Here is an 18,662-nt window from a genome sequence, read left to right on the forward strand (position 1 = left end):
CAGCACGCAGGGGCTGCAGGGTGGGTTGTGGCACCGGCAGCAGCGGGTGGACACGTGGCGGCTCTGGGGCAGTGCAGGAACCGGACAGCAGCCCGCGGGTCCCCAGAGGAGGGGGTGCCAACAGGCACGGCGGCCTGGTGAGAGACCCCATCCCCAGGGCCAGGGCGCTGCCTTGTGCTTTTGGGGAGAGGGGAGCCGCCAGGCACAGGGCTGCTACCGGGTGCCAAGTTCAGTCTGAGCCAAGCTACGAAGCCCCGGGAGGTGGATTCAGGGACTGGAGATCGTCCAGTGAGCACCAGTTTTGTGACAGAGGTGGTTTGAGTGGTGGGACCGATGGCTGCAAAAGAAACCAAAAAGCAAAGGGAGCCGCTCGAGGGGAAGCGACGGGCACCAGGCCGCAGGCTCCAGGCCGGGAGAGAGCAAAAGAACCAGAACAAAGGAAAAAGAAAAAAAGAAAAGGGACCAAAGCAAAGTCTGGACTCGGCCAACGGAAAATGGGAGTAGGGAGAAATAAAATAAAATAACCAAAGCAGGGTTTATTGGGCTRTCCTGGTTGCAGCGACTGCCATGCAGGGTAAACAGGGAACGTACAGAGATAGCAGTGAGAGCCGTGCTCCTCCTCGCGCTCGCCTGTCGCCCGCTCAGTCTCCGCTGGAGCGCGGCCAGCGCTTCCCGCAGCAGCGGCGGCTCCTCCRTCGCTCGCCCTCCGCCAACGCGGGGGGCTGGAAGGAGAGGGCCGCGGAGCTGGACGTGCAAACGCAAAGCGCTCTCGTTYGGCGGCCGCACGCTCCTCCCGTGCCCCCAGCTTCGCCCCAGGCAGCTCCCGTGGGGTCCCTGCCCCACGCAGGGGCCTTCCCRCGACTGCCTGCAGTGGGTGCCCGGCCACAGCGGTCACCCCTGCCCCAAAGCCCCAGAGTTTGCAAGAGAGACAAGAAAAAAATAAAATAAAAAAAAAATTAAAAAAAAAAGAGAAACCAGGATTCTCCTACCCCCAGAGTCGGGAGGGGAGACGGCACCTCACGCTCGCCCACGGATGAGCCGAGCTTCCCCACGCTCTACCAGGACGCGCCGGAGCCCCAGTCCTCTCTGCTCACTCGCCAGCCCCGCGMGCCAGGATACCAAAGGGAAAGAAGAGCAGCCCAGCAGGAGCGACGGCTGGCGTCTGGCTCCCCCTCTGCCTGGGCCAGCACATCCAGGCCTCAGAGAGTCGACTGCAGGTCAGGATCCACCATGGTCTCTCGGTCTGGAGACTCGATGTAGTTGGCGGCCTCCTGGAGCTTCAGCAGCATGGCCATCTGCAGGGAGAGGGCCCGGAGAACGCTTTGTCACCCACCACCACCACGAGGATGGCCCGTGTCCTGGCAGGGAGCACTTGGGACTAAGCCAGATGGGAACAAAAGGCCCCAGGCATGATGAGCACCCTCCGGCGCCCTGGGGAAGCCCGGGATGAACCCCTGCTTCCCAGAGAGCCGAGAGCACCCAGCCCTCCCATACAAACTGGCCGTCCCAAAAGACTTCCTAAAGCAGAAAGCAAGACCAAGGGATGCTGCAAATCCTTTCCCATTGCCAGGATCCAGTCTTGGACCCAGCAAGGATGGCCAAGGCCAAGTGTGCCAAGGTAGGCAGGAAGGTCCCAGCACATCAGCTGACACCATCTGCGGCAGCCTGGTGTCCTCTAGTAGYCTCTCCACATGTGACCCATAGGGACCTGGCGCAAGCCCTGGTTAGTGTGTGCTTGCAGATACGATGCTTCACCCTGGCAGGTTGGATGCGATGCACCACGCTGGCCCCACTCGCTCGCTGGCCAGTGCTCATCACAAACATAGCTCGGGGCACAGAGTGGCACTAGTGCCCCCGTCCTGCACCCATCACTCCTCCCAGGAGCGAGGAAGGTTTCTGCATCATTAAATCTGGCTTCTTAAACAAACAAAAAAAAAATGGAAAATGATGCGCAGTTTGATCCTGCTCTCTCCCTGCAGCAAGTACCACCCTGTCCCCCTTGTGGTGCCCAGYACAACCCACAACACAGCCATACCAGAGGGTCCGCATCCAGGGAGCTGGGTGTCGTGTCTTTGACAGTGCGCTCCTCAGCGGGGGAAACTGTGCTGTGGGGCCCGATGGTGGGTGGGGGCAGGTGGTAGAGCTTGGACTGGTCCTGCTGCGCTGACGGCCAGGGCAGGGTGTCCCGCACCCACTCTACGGGGTCCTCCCAGGCCGCCTTCTGTCCGTGGACCTGCAGGCAAGGAGTAAGAGGCAGACGGTTCTTCATTGCAGGCTGGAGCTTGGTGTCACAGTGTCCAAGCCCTGGGCATGGTGCTACCTCCTGCTACAGGGATCAGGGCAGGGAGCAACAGAGAAGTCATCTGCACCTGTGGTCCCAGCACCTCCCCTCTCCCCCATCCTGTTGGACTGTTGCGCCAGCATGTCCCCTCGGAGCTGGGCCCAGGTTTGTGCCCCTGTGAGCTCATCTAGGTACCTTAAGACCATCTTTTGCCCCCTCCTGTAGGTAGGGGATGATTGAGTTATTCCACAGGTCAATGAACCAGGTCCGGAAATCCTCAATTCCAATGGGGCAGGACAAGAAGAAGCAGGGACCTGCAGAGAGAAGGCAGAGAGAAAAGCTGGGAACTCGGTCCTCCTGTTTCGGCCACCCAAATCCATGCCAGCGCAGTGACAGGGCAGGAAAGCCGTGTTGCCAGTCTCAGTGCTGTAGAGGGCACCTTGGACTTAACTGTGTCCCGAGCAGCACCCAGCACAGTATCTGCCCAAAACACRGGAGCAGAAAGCAAACAACGGGACTCCCAACATCCATCTACACTCCCAAGAACGTGGCAAGGCAGGAGATCAGCCTGAGAGAAACCAGGTCCTCTGCGGCCAGGGAGGGGTGCCAAAAAGGGAGGCAACTTTGGCCAACACCACAGTGACAGGTCCCACGGGGCAGGGGGACCAATGACACTCAGCCAAGGGTCTGGGTGGTATTTTGGCAAATCACCCGTGGCTGTGTGGGGCTGAAGGAYGAGAGACAGTGCACTGGCTCCCCAACCTCCTTTGAGGGTATTTCACCCCTGTCCCATGTCCCTCCCAYGGCCTCCCACTGACGTGAGGTAGAGGAGGGAGGCGTGCAGCCAAGCTGTACCAATGAGGAAGTCTGAAGTGCTGTGTTTCTCCAGGAAGGTATGCAAGTGGTACCAGAGCTTGGGCACCCAGTCCAGCACACGCAGCAGCTCCTCCTTGTTGGCGTTGACGTCTGTGTCCGACTCGAGCAGCTTCCGCCGCAGGTAGCGCACAAGGAAGCCATTGGCCGGCTCCACGTTGTTCGAAAAGGTCAGCATCCTGGGGGGGAGGAGGGGAAGTTGGGCGCTCAGGGATGGGTCTCCCAAATGCATCCCTGCTTCTCAGCACTCTTCCCGGGTTCTTGCACCCTTGAGAAACCTCCTAGCACCCTCATACTACCTGTGCGCAGGCTTGGAGAGCTTGACCCCTCTGGGGCAACAGGGCCTGGGGCTTAATCCTCATCAAGGCCTCCATCCACAGAATGTCCCCAGGAATGCCCTGGGACAAAAGTGAYGGTCCCTGGACCTCCCAACCCCAGGGGGATACTCCCCATCCCTGCTGGGGATATCTGATCCACACCTGAAGCTGAGGTGGAGGCCATGGTTCGGAGTCATCTTCACGGGCTGGTTGGTGGTGCCAATGATGTAGGGGCTGAGAGAAAGCAAGACAGGATTYGTGAGGAAGAGCACCCAGTGTTGCCTCCACCCACAGCAGAGCCTCAGGGCCACCCATGACAGCAGGCCTGAGCAGAGTTAACATGTGTGGCCCTGCAGCCCTATCCCTGCGAGCACAGTGGGAGCACGTGCACACCTGGGAGGCTGCACCGGAGGGGACGCAGCCAGGCACTCACCATTTGTGGTACTTGCAGGTGAGTGCACCGTTCACAAGCTCGCTGATGGAGCCTGCCTCGCTGAGGTCGTCCAGGAGGATCACTAGTGGCACATCCGCTGTGCCCGTTTCCCGGTCGATCTGGTTAGCCAGGTTGGAGAGGTACAGCTGCAGGTCCTGAAACAAGTGAGGCCACGTGTCAAGCGTGGGGCCATGCTGTGGCATCAGTGCCAATGGGAAGAGCACCAGCTTTCACGTGCCTTCACCTTGCAGGACTGCTGGTGCATGTTGAAGGTGCTGACAATGCCCTCGGTGACGTCCCGGCCTGAGCGCTCCACAAGATACTCAGCCAGGCGGTTGGTCAGGTAGGTCTTGCCRGTGCCACTGGGTCCCGAGAGGATGAGCCGCCGGTGCTTCAGCAGGAGGCTGATATAATGCTGCATCATGGGCTTGGGGATGAGCGTCTCAAAGACTAAGCTGTCCACACATTTCTCCTTCAAGCCTGCAGGCAGGAGAGGGCTGAGGGTCCTGCTCTCCTGCCATGGCAATGCAGGCCAGGGAAGATGGGACAGCGATGGAGCCCTCTCTGCCATACTGACCTTTGAGTGTCACRGCAATGCTGGTCATGCCCCGGCGGCAGAGCGGCAGCTCCGGCGGTTCYGTGTCCAGGACCCGCTTGATGTGGCTGATGCTGTAGCCATAGACGGACTCAGTGCTGAGTCCCAGGGTGGAAGCAGGATCCATTTTGGTGATATAATCCTATGTGGAAAAGGAGCAGGACTGTCAGCACCTCAGGCCTCAAGGTCTGGCAGAAGGCAAAAAGGTGCTCAGCAGCTCCAGGAGACCCCAGAAAGGACCTGGGCTGTGCCAGGCACTGTTGAGAAGGCGGAGGGAGCAGGGGAAGAGGATGGCTCTCAGAAGAGTCATTATGCTCCTACCTTGAAGACTTGGCAGACAGCCTCATCCAGCATCTTCCAGTCAATCTTCCCGCTCACCTTGGTCCAGCCCAGGAAAAACTCCTGCTGCTTGAGGTCCTAGGGGACAAAGAAAAGGCATGCAGAGTTGGAACACTGTACCCAGCCCTAGATAAGTGTCCTCTGTACCTCGTGTAGGGCCATAGCTCCACAGGAGATCAGGTTYGCCATACAACCTGCACTTACCCCCTTGATGATATGCTGGGGTGGCATGCGCACCACGATCCTCAGTGTTAGCTCATCCTTCTGAGTGCCAGCACTGACGGCGTCCATAGGGGACACATCTGGGGACAGAGCAGAGTCAGGCTGTACCAGCACAGCAAGCCAAGCAACAGGGCCTGACCATGCCTAGCTTGAACCAGATCCTGCCACAGCCAACCATGTCACCACCAGTGCGACAGGGCCCTGTGTGGTGTCTGGACTAGTTGGAGCATGCTCCCACCAGCAACCTTCTCCCAAGGGCTCAGGCCATGCTGTGCCATGGGGGAGATCCTCTGCGGGGCACAAGTGGGCTGACATCTCTGCGCAGGTCATGGTGCAAGGTGGCCAGCCTTCCCAGGGGTGCTCCTGCATCGCCCCTCGCGTGCAAGTCCATGCCCCAGCCCTTCCCAACCACCAGCTCTCTATCATCCCCACCTGCATCCGCCAGGCTAGGGCTGAAAGCATGGCCGAGGGCAAGACCCAGTGAGCGCCGCGGCGAAGAGGAGGCTGATGTGCTCGTGACATGTCCAGGTATGGAGCCTGGCACTGACGAGGGCCCCGGAGCCACTTTGAGTCGGTCATTTTCAGCCTTCAGGAGATCCACCTCCAGCTGCAGGAGAACCACGTTACAGCCCAGAGAAGAGGACTCAGTGTAGGCAGTATCCCCTACACTATGGGACCCAGAGTCCAGACACACCAAGGAGCTGGGCTCTCAGCTCTGAGGCCTCTGTCCTCACCACCCCAGGGTCCATGCTGTGGTCAGGGGCTACAACACTGGGGTCTAGCAATGGCTCGGGGTCCCAGCCCTCACCTGCATGTTGTGCATGGTCTCCCGCAGCTGCTCGAGCTGATGGGCAGAGTTCAGGGCCTCCAAGCGGATGTCCGTCAGCTTCATCTCCTTCTCCCATAGCTCTGACCGCAGCTCCGACACTTCTTTCTTCTCCGGCTCCCCCTCGCTATGGGCCTGGAAGAGCCTGTGCCAAGGGAGACATCAAAGCTTGCTCAAATCTGAGGCAGGCACTTAGAGCAGAACCAGGCACTGAGAAAGGCCTTTTATGCTTTCTGCCACCTGCCCCAGGCGCACGTACTCAGCCGTGTCGATGCCCACAGAGGAGGATGTGGAGGATTTGATGGAGGGTGAGGCAGTTTCCGTGGAGCCGTGTTGCAGCTTAGGGGAGGATGGGGCCGATGAGTCCGGCGTGGCGATCTCCTCGATGTCTGAGTAGGATGAGGCTGATTTGGGCCCCTTCTTGATGCTGAAGGCCTTGTTGAAGGAGCTTCGCAGCTACAGGAGACAAAGATCCTCATTAGGAACAGCCAGTCCATACGGCCTTTTAACCACAGGTCYGGCACGGCCCTATCTTGCCCAGAGGCAGGAGTGCAGCCCCCATCTGCTCAGGACCAATGGACAGTTCAATCCAGGGCCAATAACACCATATACCCATCACCAAGGCAGGAGCAAGCYCTATCACCACTGCCGCCCCAGGGACGGCACCAGTCCAACCCTGCTCTGCTGACATATGGGGGGCACATGGCCCTTCACACAACCCTCCAGACACAGCTCCAGCCTGGATAGCATCAATCCCCATGGAAGAGAATCCATGTTCCTGTGAAGCTCCCCCAGCACCCACACACTGGGGTATTTGGGGACTACCACAGTGCCTTGGTCCATGGCAAAGGGCTGGCTCCAGTCTCATGCTCCCCCCCCCCGAGCTGCTGTCCCAGCAAGAGCACCACGGGGTGCCCCAGCCACCACAGAGCCTAGGTCTGGGTGCAAGTGGACAATTTCATCCTTAACCTACCCTATGCCGTGTGGGGTCCTGCTGGAGGGTGCAGAGGGCCAGCCAGCCCCCCATGGAGGCCAGCCACCCTGCCAGACGAGCTTGGTGTGCAAGCAGTGGGTCAGCATCACGGCCGGGCATGCAGCATGCACACACTGCGCACAGCACACACACGGCGACGGACAGGTGAGCGGCGTGCCGAGCAGAGCGGATGGATGCTGCACAGGGGCCGAACCGTGCCTGCATCCCGCTTACATGCCACCAACCTCCAAGAGAGAAGCAGGACAGGCACCCTGGGGTGCCCCAGGCTCACAGCATGTGCCCTGCAGGGCCAGGGCCTGCTCTGAGGGCAGGCAGGAGGAGAATGGGCCAGGGAGAAGGCACGATCCAGCCCATCACCTAACAGGCACTAGGCAGGCGGGCCTAGGTATCTCCTCAAAAAGGGAAAATGCTGCATTTCAATTTAAGAACAAGGTGGGAGTCAAGTTTTGCTGAYGGCTAAAGAGCAAGGAAGCCTTGCATGGGTCCTGATGGGGAGAGGGCAACTCCACACCTGTCTGTGCCTCTGGGGACGCGTCGGAGCATCCCAGGTTCCTGCAAGGCCATGGCTCAGCRGCCTGCAGCTGTGCTGCTCTCCAGAGTGGTCTTGGGGTTGGATGAGGAGTCATGGGTCTGTGCTGGGCACCACGATGCCTTGCATGCAATCCCAGCAAGTGGAGACAGGTAGCACCATGCCATACAGTCACAGGCAGGTGGACCAGAAGCCAGGGTCCCTTCTGCTGCTGAGATCCTGGCTACACGGAGTCAGGAAAGACTCCTGGAGCAAGAACAGGATGGTCCCCAYCTACTGAGCCCTTCCTTCCACCTCGATGCTCCCTCTGCCAGCTGGTCTAGTGCCCTGGCAGCTCTGTTCCAGCCACCGTCACCCCAGCTGCAGCACCTCAACCCACCAAGTTTAAAAAGGACATAGGACATGYGGTTGCAACCCTCAGGGTCCCTCTCCAAAACCATGGTCATTCATTCATTTTGGAGGCCAATGTCCTGAGCTTTGCGGTGGGCACTCCATGCTCTGAGACACCCCTGTGAAGTGAAGCTGCCCCGTAGCAGTCCAGCCCCTCCAGCTGCCTGGGTATTYTGGCCTTACCATCCCATGAAACAACCAAAGTGTTGCGAGGCCTGGCGCGGGGCACTGGGGTGGCCCATGCGAGGGGTTAGCGCCGGTGGGATGGATGGGATGGTTAGTGGCATGAGTGCCGTCCCGCTGGAAATGGAACGAGCGCCCTGGCCGGGCACAGCATGGGGTGGAGGGGACGGCACAGGACTTACCTCGTACACCTGGAAAAAAAGGGTTGAGGTCGGCATAGGGGGAGAGAAACAAAACAAAGCAAGACTTAATCACACGTCCAGCTCAGAGCTGCCTGGGTGCAGGGAAGTGGCTAGCTAGCCAAGGTGTCTGGGGGGCCAGGTCCTGGCACCCTGGATGGCTAGCACCAGCATGGGGTGGGAGAAACATGTGGGAAAGACCATAAGGGACCAGGCGTGCAAGATCAGGGCTGGAAAACTCCTGGAGGGGCTGGAGAAGTCCCAGAGAAGGTCCCGACTGGCATATCAAGACACAAATCCATGGTGGCTATATGCTCCTCACCAGTGCTGTCCCCAGGGGACAGAGAGGACTGACACCACAATGTCAAGATGGGCAGAGAGCGGCTGGCTTGCAGGCCTGACCCCAGCCAGATCCCACCAGCAGCTCCCACAGCCCCACTTCTCCCAAYAGCACCCTATCCAACCCACCCAGCTCTTTTTCTTCTTCTTCTTGGCATCAGCGTCCTTGCTGCTGCCAATACTGGAGTGGCTGGTGATGCTGTTGAGGCTGGAGATGCTGTCAGAGGAGTTTTGCCTCTTGATGCGCAACTCTGGGGCCAGCAAGAAAACACAAAAAGAAAAAGAGAACAGGAACAAAATTGTCAGCCCATCCACCCCAGCACTGGAGCCACCTGCGCACCCCTCCCAGCCCACTCGGTGACCACTGCAATGCTTTTCTCCTCCCTGTGGGCTCCCTGCTCCCTCTGGCCCAGAAAACCACCTTTTCTGCTCTCAGAGCTGCCCTGGAAGACAACCTGGAGGTCAGGCATTACACGGGTGCCACCACTTGGGGCAGTGAATCCAAACCTTTGGGAGACGCACAGAACACACGATGCTCAGCTCATTCCAGGCCACATCCTTGCCAAACTCACATCAGGGTTTTTTGGCCAGAAACAGCACTCACAGGAATAAAGCCAAGATCAGCAGCTAACAACACGCTGTTGGCCAAGGGCCCGGCAGGGAGGTGGTCCAGGGAGGACAACCATCCCACTCCTTCCACACATTAGAGCTGAGACTTCCCGTGCTGAGAGCACCCTGGCTGTCAGGTTGCTCTGCCCTGGCTTTCGGACACTCAGGGATCCCTGGTGGGGAAGAGCTGCTAACTGAAGGGCTCTACCTCCTGGCCAAACACTTCACGTGAGGGGGCTCCTGTCCTRGGGGACCTGTGCCAGCAGGGTGGGAACCCCATGGTGGGGCCCATTCTCTGGGGTTTGGGGCACAACGTGGGCTAGGTCAGTAGGCTGCCACACCAGGCCTCACCTTTGGGTGTGACGTCGGTGCCATTCAGGGCCCCTTGGATCACAGCTTGGGCCTCCGAATTCTTCTTCTTCAGGAAGTCAATGGTCTCCCGCAGGTCCAGYAGCTCCGTGTCCTGGGGAGGTGGAGCCAGAAGCCATGGAGCTCACCCCGCCAGCGCAGGGGCCACGGCAGGTTCACCCCTGGGTGCAGCGATGCAGCCCTGGCTGATTCCCCAGCCCCATGACAACCCTCCACACTGCCAATGCCACCCCGGTGCCCACTCAGGGCCCCCTGTGGCACCCACCTTCTCCTCAGCAGTCTCAGCCAGGTGCCGCAGGCGGGATGTCATGCTCACCAGGCTCTGCTCAAAAGCTGCCACCAGGTTGGCCTGAGAGAGATGGAGAGATGGGTGAGCACCYACTGCCAGGAGAACACTCGCTGTTGGGTGGCTTTGCTGAGACCATTGGAGTCACTTGGCCTGGGACATAGGAGGCTGCAGAAGGGGTTTCTCTTGGAGGAGGAGGAGACTAGTGGTAGAGTAGGACAGAAACTGATGCAAGAAGAGGTGCTGAGTGCCAGAGTAGGGGCTGATCACAAGGACGGCATGTCCCCAAGCTGGGCAGGGAGATGGGATCCACCTGGGAGGCTCTGCAAGATGACGTCCCTCCACTCTGTGGCCCCAGCATTTGTCCCAGAGCAGGGACCACCACAGGCAGGCTCACAGGGGGTCCCCAAGGGAGAGCAAGGCTCTCGCAGGCAAGCAGCAGCCCCGCGTGCCGCAGAGCAGCCTGTCTCACACTGGGCACCAAAGGGGCGGCGTGGGGCCAGGAGGCAGGGACACGGGGCCGGGCCAGCTCCCACGGGCACTCACGTTGGCCGACAGCTGGGACGTCAGGGTGGCCACCTTCTCCTGCGAGGACTCCAGCTCACGGCGAAGCTTGCGGATTTGCTGCAGGGAAAGAGCGGAGAGAGTGAGAGGGGTCAGGCACTCGCCTGCGCCGCGGCAGCAGAGACAGCGGGGCCAGGCGGTGAGCGGAGGGCGCGGGCTCACCTCGGACTGCATCTTCTCCTCAGCCTGGCAGTGCAAGGGCAAAGAGAGACAGACAGAGGCAGGCAAGTCAGGACGGCAGCAAGGCACGGACAGGCTCAGCACGAGGCAGAGGCATGCACAGAGCCCCCGCACCGCTCAGCCCCTCTTTCCCCTCCCCTCCCCACGCCACCCCCTGCCACAGCCATGCACAAGGTGCTGCAGCCCTGCAAGGGCATCCTGCCCGGAGGCAGCGCTTACGGAGGAGTAGGTGGAAGAAGCGCTCGACGCCAGGGACAGCACCGATCCATGAACTGCAACAGAGTAAAACAGGCTGCGTCAGGCTGCCCCTGGCCTGGGGGAGGGCAGCGCTCCCCACGGGGTGAACGCGCAGGGCACTGCAGCAGGGCGAGGACTGCCTGGCGGAGGGGCTGCGCAAGAAGCCTGCAATCCAGGGAGAGGCCGAGGGAGGGACGGTGGCTGCACAGCACTGCCCGTTTCTCGGCACTCGGCCGTCGAACTCCCCATATGCCGCCCGGACGCTCGCTGCTGCCATCGTTTGCGGYGCAGCGTGGGGGAGCACCCTCCGTCCACACCCTCCTCGCTCACTGAGCCTGGATCGAGCGCTGAGCGCCACCCTCTCTGGCTGCCTGGATCCCCCCTTCTCTGATGCCACCAGTGTCAACGCAGGGATGCTGGGCACCATCCCACAGGGCCCGAACCTGCCCTGCCAGGCACCTGCGTGGGTTAGAGCTGGTGGCAGCCTGGAGCTCTGCACTTAGCCCCTCTAGGCTGGCTTCCCTGTTCACCGGTGCTGAGGACTGCACACACCACCCCAGCCATCAGGAGCACCCTGAAGAAGGGGCAAGGGTCCACAGCGACACGCCACCCTTCGGCTCCTGGGGAGACCCCCTCAGCCCAGGGCAGGAGCGCAGCACACTCTCACCGTCATCCACAGGGTCCCGGAAGGAGCCCGAGCGGATCATGCCCTTGGGCTTGTCTGCCAGGGAGAGGGTGCTGCCCATCTGGGATGTGCTGTACAGCTCAAAGGTGGAGTCGTGGGTGGGGATGCTGTTGGARCGGGTGATCCGCGGGGTGGTGGCAGCAGTGGGGCTCACTGCAAGGAGAAGGCAGGGGAGAAGCAGGGTCAGAGTCACACCGGTTCCCGAGCCGGGCCTAGCGATCAGGGTTGGGAAAGCCAGGGCGGGAGCAATCCACAGGAGCCAGGAATGGGACAGGAAGCAGGGATCGTGGTCCCAAAGCAGGGGGATTGGAGGAAAGCTAAATTGCAGATTTACACGCTGAGAGCCTGGACCCCAACACCTGAGGCAAYGTTTCACAGTGAACACAGCAGAGAAATAAATGCATCACTGCAGTAAAGCAGGCACAACCGTGCTAGAGCCCAGCACTTCTGGGTACATCTCTCATTGTCCCTAGTTGGCAGCCCCAACTCTATCACTTGCATCCCTCAAACCAGCAGGAAACACCCAGGTCCCAACAAGAGCAGGCAGGACTCATGCCTGGCTCAGCAGGGCCTGGGCCATGGGCACCCTTGGAGGAGCAGGGAGATGAGGGCAGAGACCCGAGGATGGATCAAACAGCCTAAAGCAGAGGATGAATTATGTCCCCGGGCCCCCGTGCTGCAACCCAGCACCYTGGTGGGGGGTCAAAGACACGAGACACCAAGTGTCAAGGCTGCTGGGGGTGTCAAGGTACGGAGAAAACCAGCACCCACAACAGCGTCAGCAATCAGTTGCAGGTCCCGTTAGCAGCCTGCTGCTGGCCCTCAACCCAACRGCAGCATGAGGCTCTGGGGCCAGGCCCTGGCACTGCTCTGCAGCACCCTGTGGCAAGCCAGGGTGCATGGAGGGCAGGTGGGACACGTTGGGTTGGTGTACGCTGGGCRAAGAGGAGGGCACTGACCGATGCTGGTGAGTGGACCCTTCCCGACCAGCGCCACGGAGAGGGCAGGGGGCGAGGGCAGCTCCGGCTGGTCGTCCGATTCGGGGAGCCCACCGATGGTGTGGGAATGGCGCCGCTCCTTGGCCTCCTCCTGGGAGTGGAGCTGGTACCTGGGGGCGGAGGAGAGATGGGCACAGTGAGGCGGTGTGGACATTGTCCCACCTCCTGCCAACCGGCCTCGGGGCCTCCCGTGGGTCCGCTCRGCTTCCCCAGCACGGAGGGCACCGCTGGCCCCATGCTCCGGGTGCAGGTGGCAGGAAACCTCCAGGCACCCGCTCCCTTCCCCAGCACCATCCTGCCCGACTCTGGGATTTTGGGTCTTTTACCTCAGCCCTTTCTTGGGCAGCGTATTCCTGTCGCGGTTGGTGCTGGAAGGGAAAAGAAAAGATCAGTCACATCCGTGCACAGAGGGAGGGAAGGTGCCACAGGGCAGCACCCTCAGGGCCACGCTGTGAGTTGTGGGGATGCGAAAGACGGCTTTTCCCCCAAAACAGCAAGGTRAGAGCCTCCGAGGCGGGCCAAGGCCACAGCAGGATGGCTGGAGGGAGCTCAGCCTGCAGAAGCGCCGTGCCCTGGCGGCCTGCTGCCCTCTCTCCTGCCGTACCTGTCCAGATGTGCAAGCCGGGGGCTCCCGCTCCAGCCCAGCTCACTGGCCTCTTCCTCTTCCTCTGTGCTGGCAGGGGGGACAGCAGCAGGGGCAGGGGCAGGGGTGCTGCCTCCCGAAAAGGCACTGGGCAGGCTCATGGGCATCTGCAGGGACTCCATGCTGCGGTGCAGGCCTGAGAGCTTGGGGTACATCCTGCCCTCCTTGGGAACGCTGAAGCCGCCCATGAGCTCCAGGCCCTGGGAGAAGCTGGCCGAGTTGATGTTGAGAATGGGGGCAGGACTGGGACTGAAGCAAGGCGTGAGGTGCCCACCAGCTGGGTGCAGGTCCTGGAGCTTGGCAGCGTGCGGGGGGTGCAGCTCGCTGGAGGAGGGCAAGTCCAGGCTGTTCGAGTTGACCTTGTCCAAGTTGGCCAGCGAGGGAGGCTTCACATAGGTCTTGGCAGCCGCTCTGTGGGAATAAAAGTGTTATCGGGGGCAAGCAAGATGCRGGCACTGGGCACAACCATGCCAGGCACCCGCTGTCCTCAGAGGCAGAGGGCAGTCATACCTGAGTGGCGTGGGGGGCAGCTCAGCCACCTTGGCCGCCGGCGGGAGGTTGGCCTGGGCCTTCGGGGTGCTCTCGGGCGAGCCGATGCTCTTCAGGTTCACGCACTCAGAGTCAAGTGCCACAGCCTTGGCCTTGGCCTTCTCCTTCTCACGGTCAGTCTGGTTCACTGGGGCCGGCGTGCCACGGCCCGCACCGACCTTAGATGGCTCCTTGAGCCGCGACACTGAGATGCTGCCCTGCTTGGTGCTTAGCAGGCTGGGATCGATGCTGCTGCTGACAGGACGGTTCGCACTGCGGCCACCCGTAACGCTCATGGAGCTCGACTTGGCTGGCCGGGGCAGGCTCCGATACTGGATGTTGGATCGGGCCCCTGGGGCCAAGAAGCCAGGCTCAGCCGCATTGGAGACATCCAGGCTCGTTTTTCTCCCGCTGACTGGCTTGACAGGGATGCCGGAGCTCTTCTGGATCTTGCCCAAGGTGGCTGAGCCCCCGGCTTGCATGACGGTGGCAGTGCCGGTGGTGGGAGCCGGCTTCTTATAGCCGAAGGAGCTGGAGGCAGAGGGGCGCGTGAGGCCCGAGGGTGGCTTCTTGGCGTCAGCAATGCGATCGCGGCCGGCATCGGAAGAGGAACGCTGCAGGCCCGTGTTCTTAACAGACAGCTTGCTCTTGTCAGTGGCTTTGGTCTCAGGCTTGCCTGGCGGGCAGGGAAGGAAGGGTTAATGTCCTAGGGACAGGGAGGAGAYGTAAGGTCCAACCTAGCCCTGATCCGAGAGCAGCTTTGGAGATGGAGGAGATGTGGCAGCAAGGAAGAGAGATGTCCATCGCCCCAGGTGTTGGGGCAGAACAAGGCCAGGACCCCGACGCACAGGGCCAGCCCCCAGTCCAGCACAGGGCAGACACAGCCACAGGGCAGGCACARCCCCGCAGAAGTAGAGCTTGGCCAGAGGGCCATAAGGGTATGGCTGATCCCACATAAGGCAAGGTCACGTCACGCGTGTGGTTTGATTGCCCACATGGACACACCTAATGTTGTGGAGATGCCCTGGGGTGACTGAAGGGGCCCGACGCTGGTGGCCTCAGTGAGATGGGTGAAYGTCTTGAGGCCTGCAGGAGCATCAAGGCAGCAAGCAGCTGCAGGGTGACAAGGTCCCACAACCCTGCCCGTGAGGATGTCAAAGAGAACCCAACCACCTTCTGCTCCAGCTCATTTGGGTCTGAGCACAGCCAGGGGTCCCCGTGGTCACCCCCATGGCCAGTTGGCCCAGGGCAGGCACATGAAGACACCAAAACCTCTCCCTGTCAGAGGAGACCCTCCCCAAATCCAGCCTCACCTGCCACTTTGAGGGTGCTCTGGGCCGTGTGGGTGATGGGGGAGGTCACCGCTACCGGAGGGGTCTTGCCCTTCTTGAGGGACCCTGGGGTGCCCAGGCTAACAGGCTTCTTCAGCTCACCACCCTTCAGTGCTTCCTCGCAGCTCTCCGAGGGCTCCCGCCGCCACTTGGAGGAGCCGTGCTCCATCTTGAGGCTGCTGCTGTCGTAATCCAGCTTCTTGGCGGCCTTGTCCTCTGCCTCACCGTACCAGCTCAGCCCGCTCTCCGCCAGCGAGCGCTTCTCCGAGTCCGTGCGCAGCTGCGGGCAGACCGGAGTCAGGGACGCTCCCAACCCCAGCATCCGAGGGCTCCACATCCAGCAGGGAAAAGGGAGACACCGCACACCCCAGGGTGCTCCCAGTTCTGCTGAATCACTGCACCCTGGCCCGTGCTGTGTCTTGGTTTCCCCATGCAGCACCCGTACCGCAAGGATGGGAAGGGAAAGTAGATGACCCTCCAACCTCCACCCTCTCCTTCCCACAGAGAAAGCGCCACCAGGGTCTGTGGGATGAAGGGTGCCGAGGTCCACGGCCGCATAGGGTGACGTAGGCACCTACCGCTATGGCCGAGTTCCTCCGTGACGCTGTGGGGGTGGAGGGCAGGGAGTTGAGCGAGGAGCTGGCATTGAACTCCTCAGAGCTGAGGTTGTCGGAGGCATCGCTGAGGCCACTGCTGATGGAGCTGCTCTCATCCCAGCTGCAAGGGGAGAACCAGTGTGAGACCCTCTCACCCACCCTCTTCCCGTAGTGGGGGGCACAGGCTCTGCCGGCTCTTCTCCGGGGAGCACGGGCACATCCTGCCACCCGCCAGCACCCGATGGACCCAGCCCAGCACGAGCAGTAGCCCTGGGCTCAAGCCTCCACTCCGGTTAGCGCCCGCTGCAGGGCCGCGGCAGGGAGCCAACGCTTGGCAGCCAACCCTGGCTCCATCCCAACCTGCTGCAACTTTCCAGCCTTGCTGGCGCACAAGATCCAACCCAACCCAACCGCACAACCCCTCAATTTAGGACACCCAGAGGTGCCGAGTATTGGGGGAACGGCCAGCTCATGCTGCCACAGGGCTCCAGTTGGCCTCACGCATCCCACCGAGGAGCCCGGCTGCCATGGGACAGGGGCACTGCCAGCCCCGCAGCCTCCAGGCTGCAAGAAGCGGGACCCAGGGCAGATCCGGAGGCTCGGTCGACGGCTCCCGCACAGCTCGTTTCCTAGCACAGAGGCCAAATAAACAGGGCAGGCGCCGAGCTCCCTCCACGGAGGCCAGGAGGTTTCGCAGAAGGGGCAGGGACTGGCCAGAGCCTTCCCTCGGCCGCCGGCCCGGGGCCTCCACCCCACCTCAGGCAGCTCCTACCCTGCGCCGCTTACGCTCCTTCTCCAGCCCGCAGCAGTATCCCATTTTTTGGCACCCCTCCGGCTCCCAGAGTGGCACGCTGGCCACAGCCAGCGGATGAGCGGCTCCTGCAAACGCAGCCTGCCTAGGGAGACCTTCAAGAGGGTCAGACCCCTCGGCGGGACGCAGGAGGCTGCGGCTGCCCGCTGGGCCGTCCTGCGCTCCGGGCGAGCCAGCACAGATGGGCACGGAGCTTCTTCCAGCGGGATGAGCACGGCCCCTTTCAGCTCAGCGAGGCCTGCGCAGCCCCTGAGAAAGCCCCGAGGCGGAGGAAAGCATTGAGAAGGACAAGCAGCATCGGAGGAGAGGGGGAGCAGAGGCGGAGGGATGCGGTCGGCAGCGCTCCCCGTGCCCGTTATCCGACCRAGGGCCCCGATGTCGGCGGAGGTCGCCACGGCACGGCCTTGTCCGCGAGGCGGCCCGCTCCAGCAGGAGGTGAACCCCACGGGAGGGGGGATTTATGGTGAAGAGGAGGCCACGTTTCTCAAGGGAAGAGTTTCACCAGGAATTAACGGGTGCTGGGAGACACCAAGCTGGAAACAACATAAAACGCAGGGGGAAGCGGGCTGCGAGCAGGAGCGCAGGGCAGCAGCCTTTGCTGCTTGTGCACCCTCGGTACCGTAGGACCCTCCAAACAGCCCCGTATCGCCCGCTTTTTCATCACCGGATACCGGCCAAGGCCCCAAACGGTGCCTGCAGCTCCACGGAGTGGCGAAACGGTGCCAAGGATCGTCGTTCCTCAGCCCGCCACTSGCTCGCACGCACGCCTATGTCCTTATGTGCCCACCGATGCCCAGCCAGGAGGGTAGTTGCTACTCAAGATCAGCGCGTACCCCCGCTCTCCATGACCCACCAGCATGGCCCCAGCTCCCTCTTGGGCGACAGGTCCTCCAGGCATCCATGCCACCTCCAAAGCTCCCTCCCTGCAGTCAAACTCGCTCTCGGCCCTGCAAGGCCGGTAGTCCAGTGGCCACGCACTGTAGGAAATCCCTCCAGGAGCAGGGCCACCCAGGAGGGGACGCGGTCGCCTTTGTGGCCACGGCAGCTCTGGGGACAGCCCCACGCATGCTGCTTCCCAGCAAGGGATTTAGTTATGACCACATGCCTGGGAAGCACCGCGGGGCTGCCCCACTCCGCAGATCTTCCTGTTCCCGGCCCCTGCTCCTGGGGACTTCTTGCGGGGTCAGAAATCCCGGTCCCAGAGCAGGAATCAAAAGCTCCTCTCCCCCTTCGGCACATCAGCACCCCGAGGCCGCTGCTCCCATGCAGCATCCTTGCAATGGTGCTGGGCACCGCGCGGAGCAAGGCAGGACCTTCGGGAAGCCGCTTGGCTCAGGCACACGGCTGCAATCCAGCAGGGCCCGGGGCCTTTCCGTCCCCCACCAGTTGGGGTTTGGCAGACCCACCGGGCCGACGCCAAGGCCTCTGCCAGCRCCAAACTTATCCCGCAGGGCGGCAACAAGCTCCGGGAGTCCAGAGAATCCCCGGCGGAGCAGAGCCAGCATCGTGGGCTAAATCAGCACGCGATGGGGCCCCCCTCTTAGCAGCCCTAAGTCAAACAGGGAGAAAGAAGTGCTGCACACCCAGGGCAAGCCCCTGGGAGCCGCATCGCAGGAGGAAAGGCACAGCTCACCGCACGGCACAAGCCGGCCGTTAAAAGCGGGGATCGAGAGGCATCCTGGGGAGCTGGGCGCACCGGCACGTCCGCCACGGAGAAGAGCGTCCAAGAGCGACAGCAAGAGCACGGGACGGCTCCGAGTCTGGATGCAGTCGCCTCGCAAGGGACCGGCGCGCGGCCCCAGCTCTGGGCATGCTGGCCCGTGGGGCGCGTGCCATGAGCCGGGTCTCTTTGCGAAGCAGCGCGCAGACACCCAAAGGTGCCCTCGCTTAGGGCTACCGGCCGCCGTCCACTATCTCGGCTGCCCCTGGGCAGGAGCGGCTCACCCGCAGCAGCCTCCAGTCCCACCCGGCACTGCTCCCCAGTGGGGTCGGGGGGATGCCGGGGGCCAAGTCCCCACGCGGGTCCTGCGGAGGAGCCGAGCCTTCGGGACGGGGACGGGCTCGGCACCCAGGCGCGGCGCTGCGCCGCGAAGGCACCCAGGAGGGACGGAGCGCCCCACGGAGCGCCCCACGGAGCTGCTCGACGCCTGCGTGCCGGACTCCTGCCCGCGCTTCGGGCCCTCCGCTTGAGACGGGCCGACAGCGACGATTCGGCCCTTCGCCTTCGGCCGGCCCGCGGACACCGGCGAGCCCGGAGGGAAGGGGAAGGGGAAGCAGAGCCGCGCCGGGCCCGACGGTGCCCCCGGCCCGGGCCGGCGGCCGCGC

General features: G+C 62.1%; 1 protein-coding gene across 1 annotated transcript in view; it reads right to left on the bottom strand.

Annotated features, from left to right (window-relative positions):
* Window positions 1–516: 516 nt before the first annotated feature.
* The window catches only part of NAV1 (neuron navigator 1), a 61,131-nt gene continuing 42,985 nt past the window's right edge, over window positions 517–18,662 (bottom strand). The window contains exons 6-31 of the mRNA XM_085307706.1: window positions 15,509–15,647; window positions 14,913–15,210; window positions 13,582–14,275; window positions 13,033–13,482; window positions 12,755–12,796; window positions 12,390–12,538; window positions 11,413–11,583; window positions 10,728–10,780; window positions 10,491–10,514; window positions 10,311–10,388; window positions 9,744–9,827; window positions 9,461–9,572; window positions 8,630–8,751; window positions 6,146–6,342; window positions 5,869–6,031; window positions 5,493–5,667; window positions 5,043–5,140; window positions 4,821–4,916; window positions 4,482–4,641; window positions 4,149–4,384; window positions 3,905–4,059; window positions 3,634–3,705; window positions 3,137–3,333; window positions 2,477–2,595; window positions 2,036–2,233; window positions 517–1,295 (exon numbers count right to left, since the gene is read on the bottom strand). Of these exons, the coding sequence (XP_085163832.1) occupies window positions 1,200–1,295; window positions 2,036–2,233; window positions 2,477–2,595; window positions 3,137–3,333; window positions 3,634–3,705; window positions 3,905–4,059; window positions 4,149–4,384; window positions 4,482–4,641; window positions 4,821–4,916; window positions 5,043–5,140; window positions 5,493–5,667; window positions 5,869–6,031; window positions 6,146–6,342; window positions 8,630–8,751; window positions 9,461–9,572; window positions 9,744–9,827; window positions 10,311–10,388; window positions 10,491–10,514; window positions 10,728–10,780; window positions 11,413–11,583; window positions 12,390–12,538; window positions 12,755–12,796; window positions 13,033–13,482; window positions 13,582–14,275; window positions 14,913–15,210; window positions 15,509–15,647 (4,378 nt within the window). The 3' untranslated portion in view covers window positions 517–1,199. The remainder of the gene's footprint in view (window positions 1,296–2,035; window positions 2,234–2,476; window positions 2,596–3,136; window positions 3,334–3,633; window positions 3,706–3,904; window positions 4,060–4,148; window positions 4,385–4,481; window positions 4,642–4,820; window positions 4,917–5,042; window positions 5,141–5,492; window positions 5,668–5,868; window positions 6,032–6,145; window positions 6,343–8,629; window positions 8,752–9,460; window positions 9,573–9,743; window positions 9,828–10,310; window positions 10,389–10,490; window positions 10,515–10,727; window positions 10,781–11,412; window positions 11,584–12,389; window positions 12,539–12,754; window positions 12,797–13,032; window positions 13,483–13,581; window positions 14,276–14,912; window positions 15,211–15,508; window positions 15,648–18,662) is intronic.

Source organism: Rhea americana, unplaced genomic scaffold (assembly GCF_003343005.1).
Source record: "Rhea americana isolate MKP2758 unplaced genomic scaffold, rheAme1 scaffold_261, whole genome shotgun sequence".
Taxonomy (NCBI): Eukaryota; Metazoa; Chordata; class Aves; order Rheiformes; family Rheidae; genus Rhea; species Rhea americana.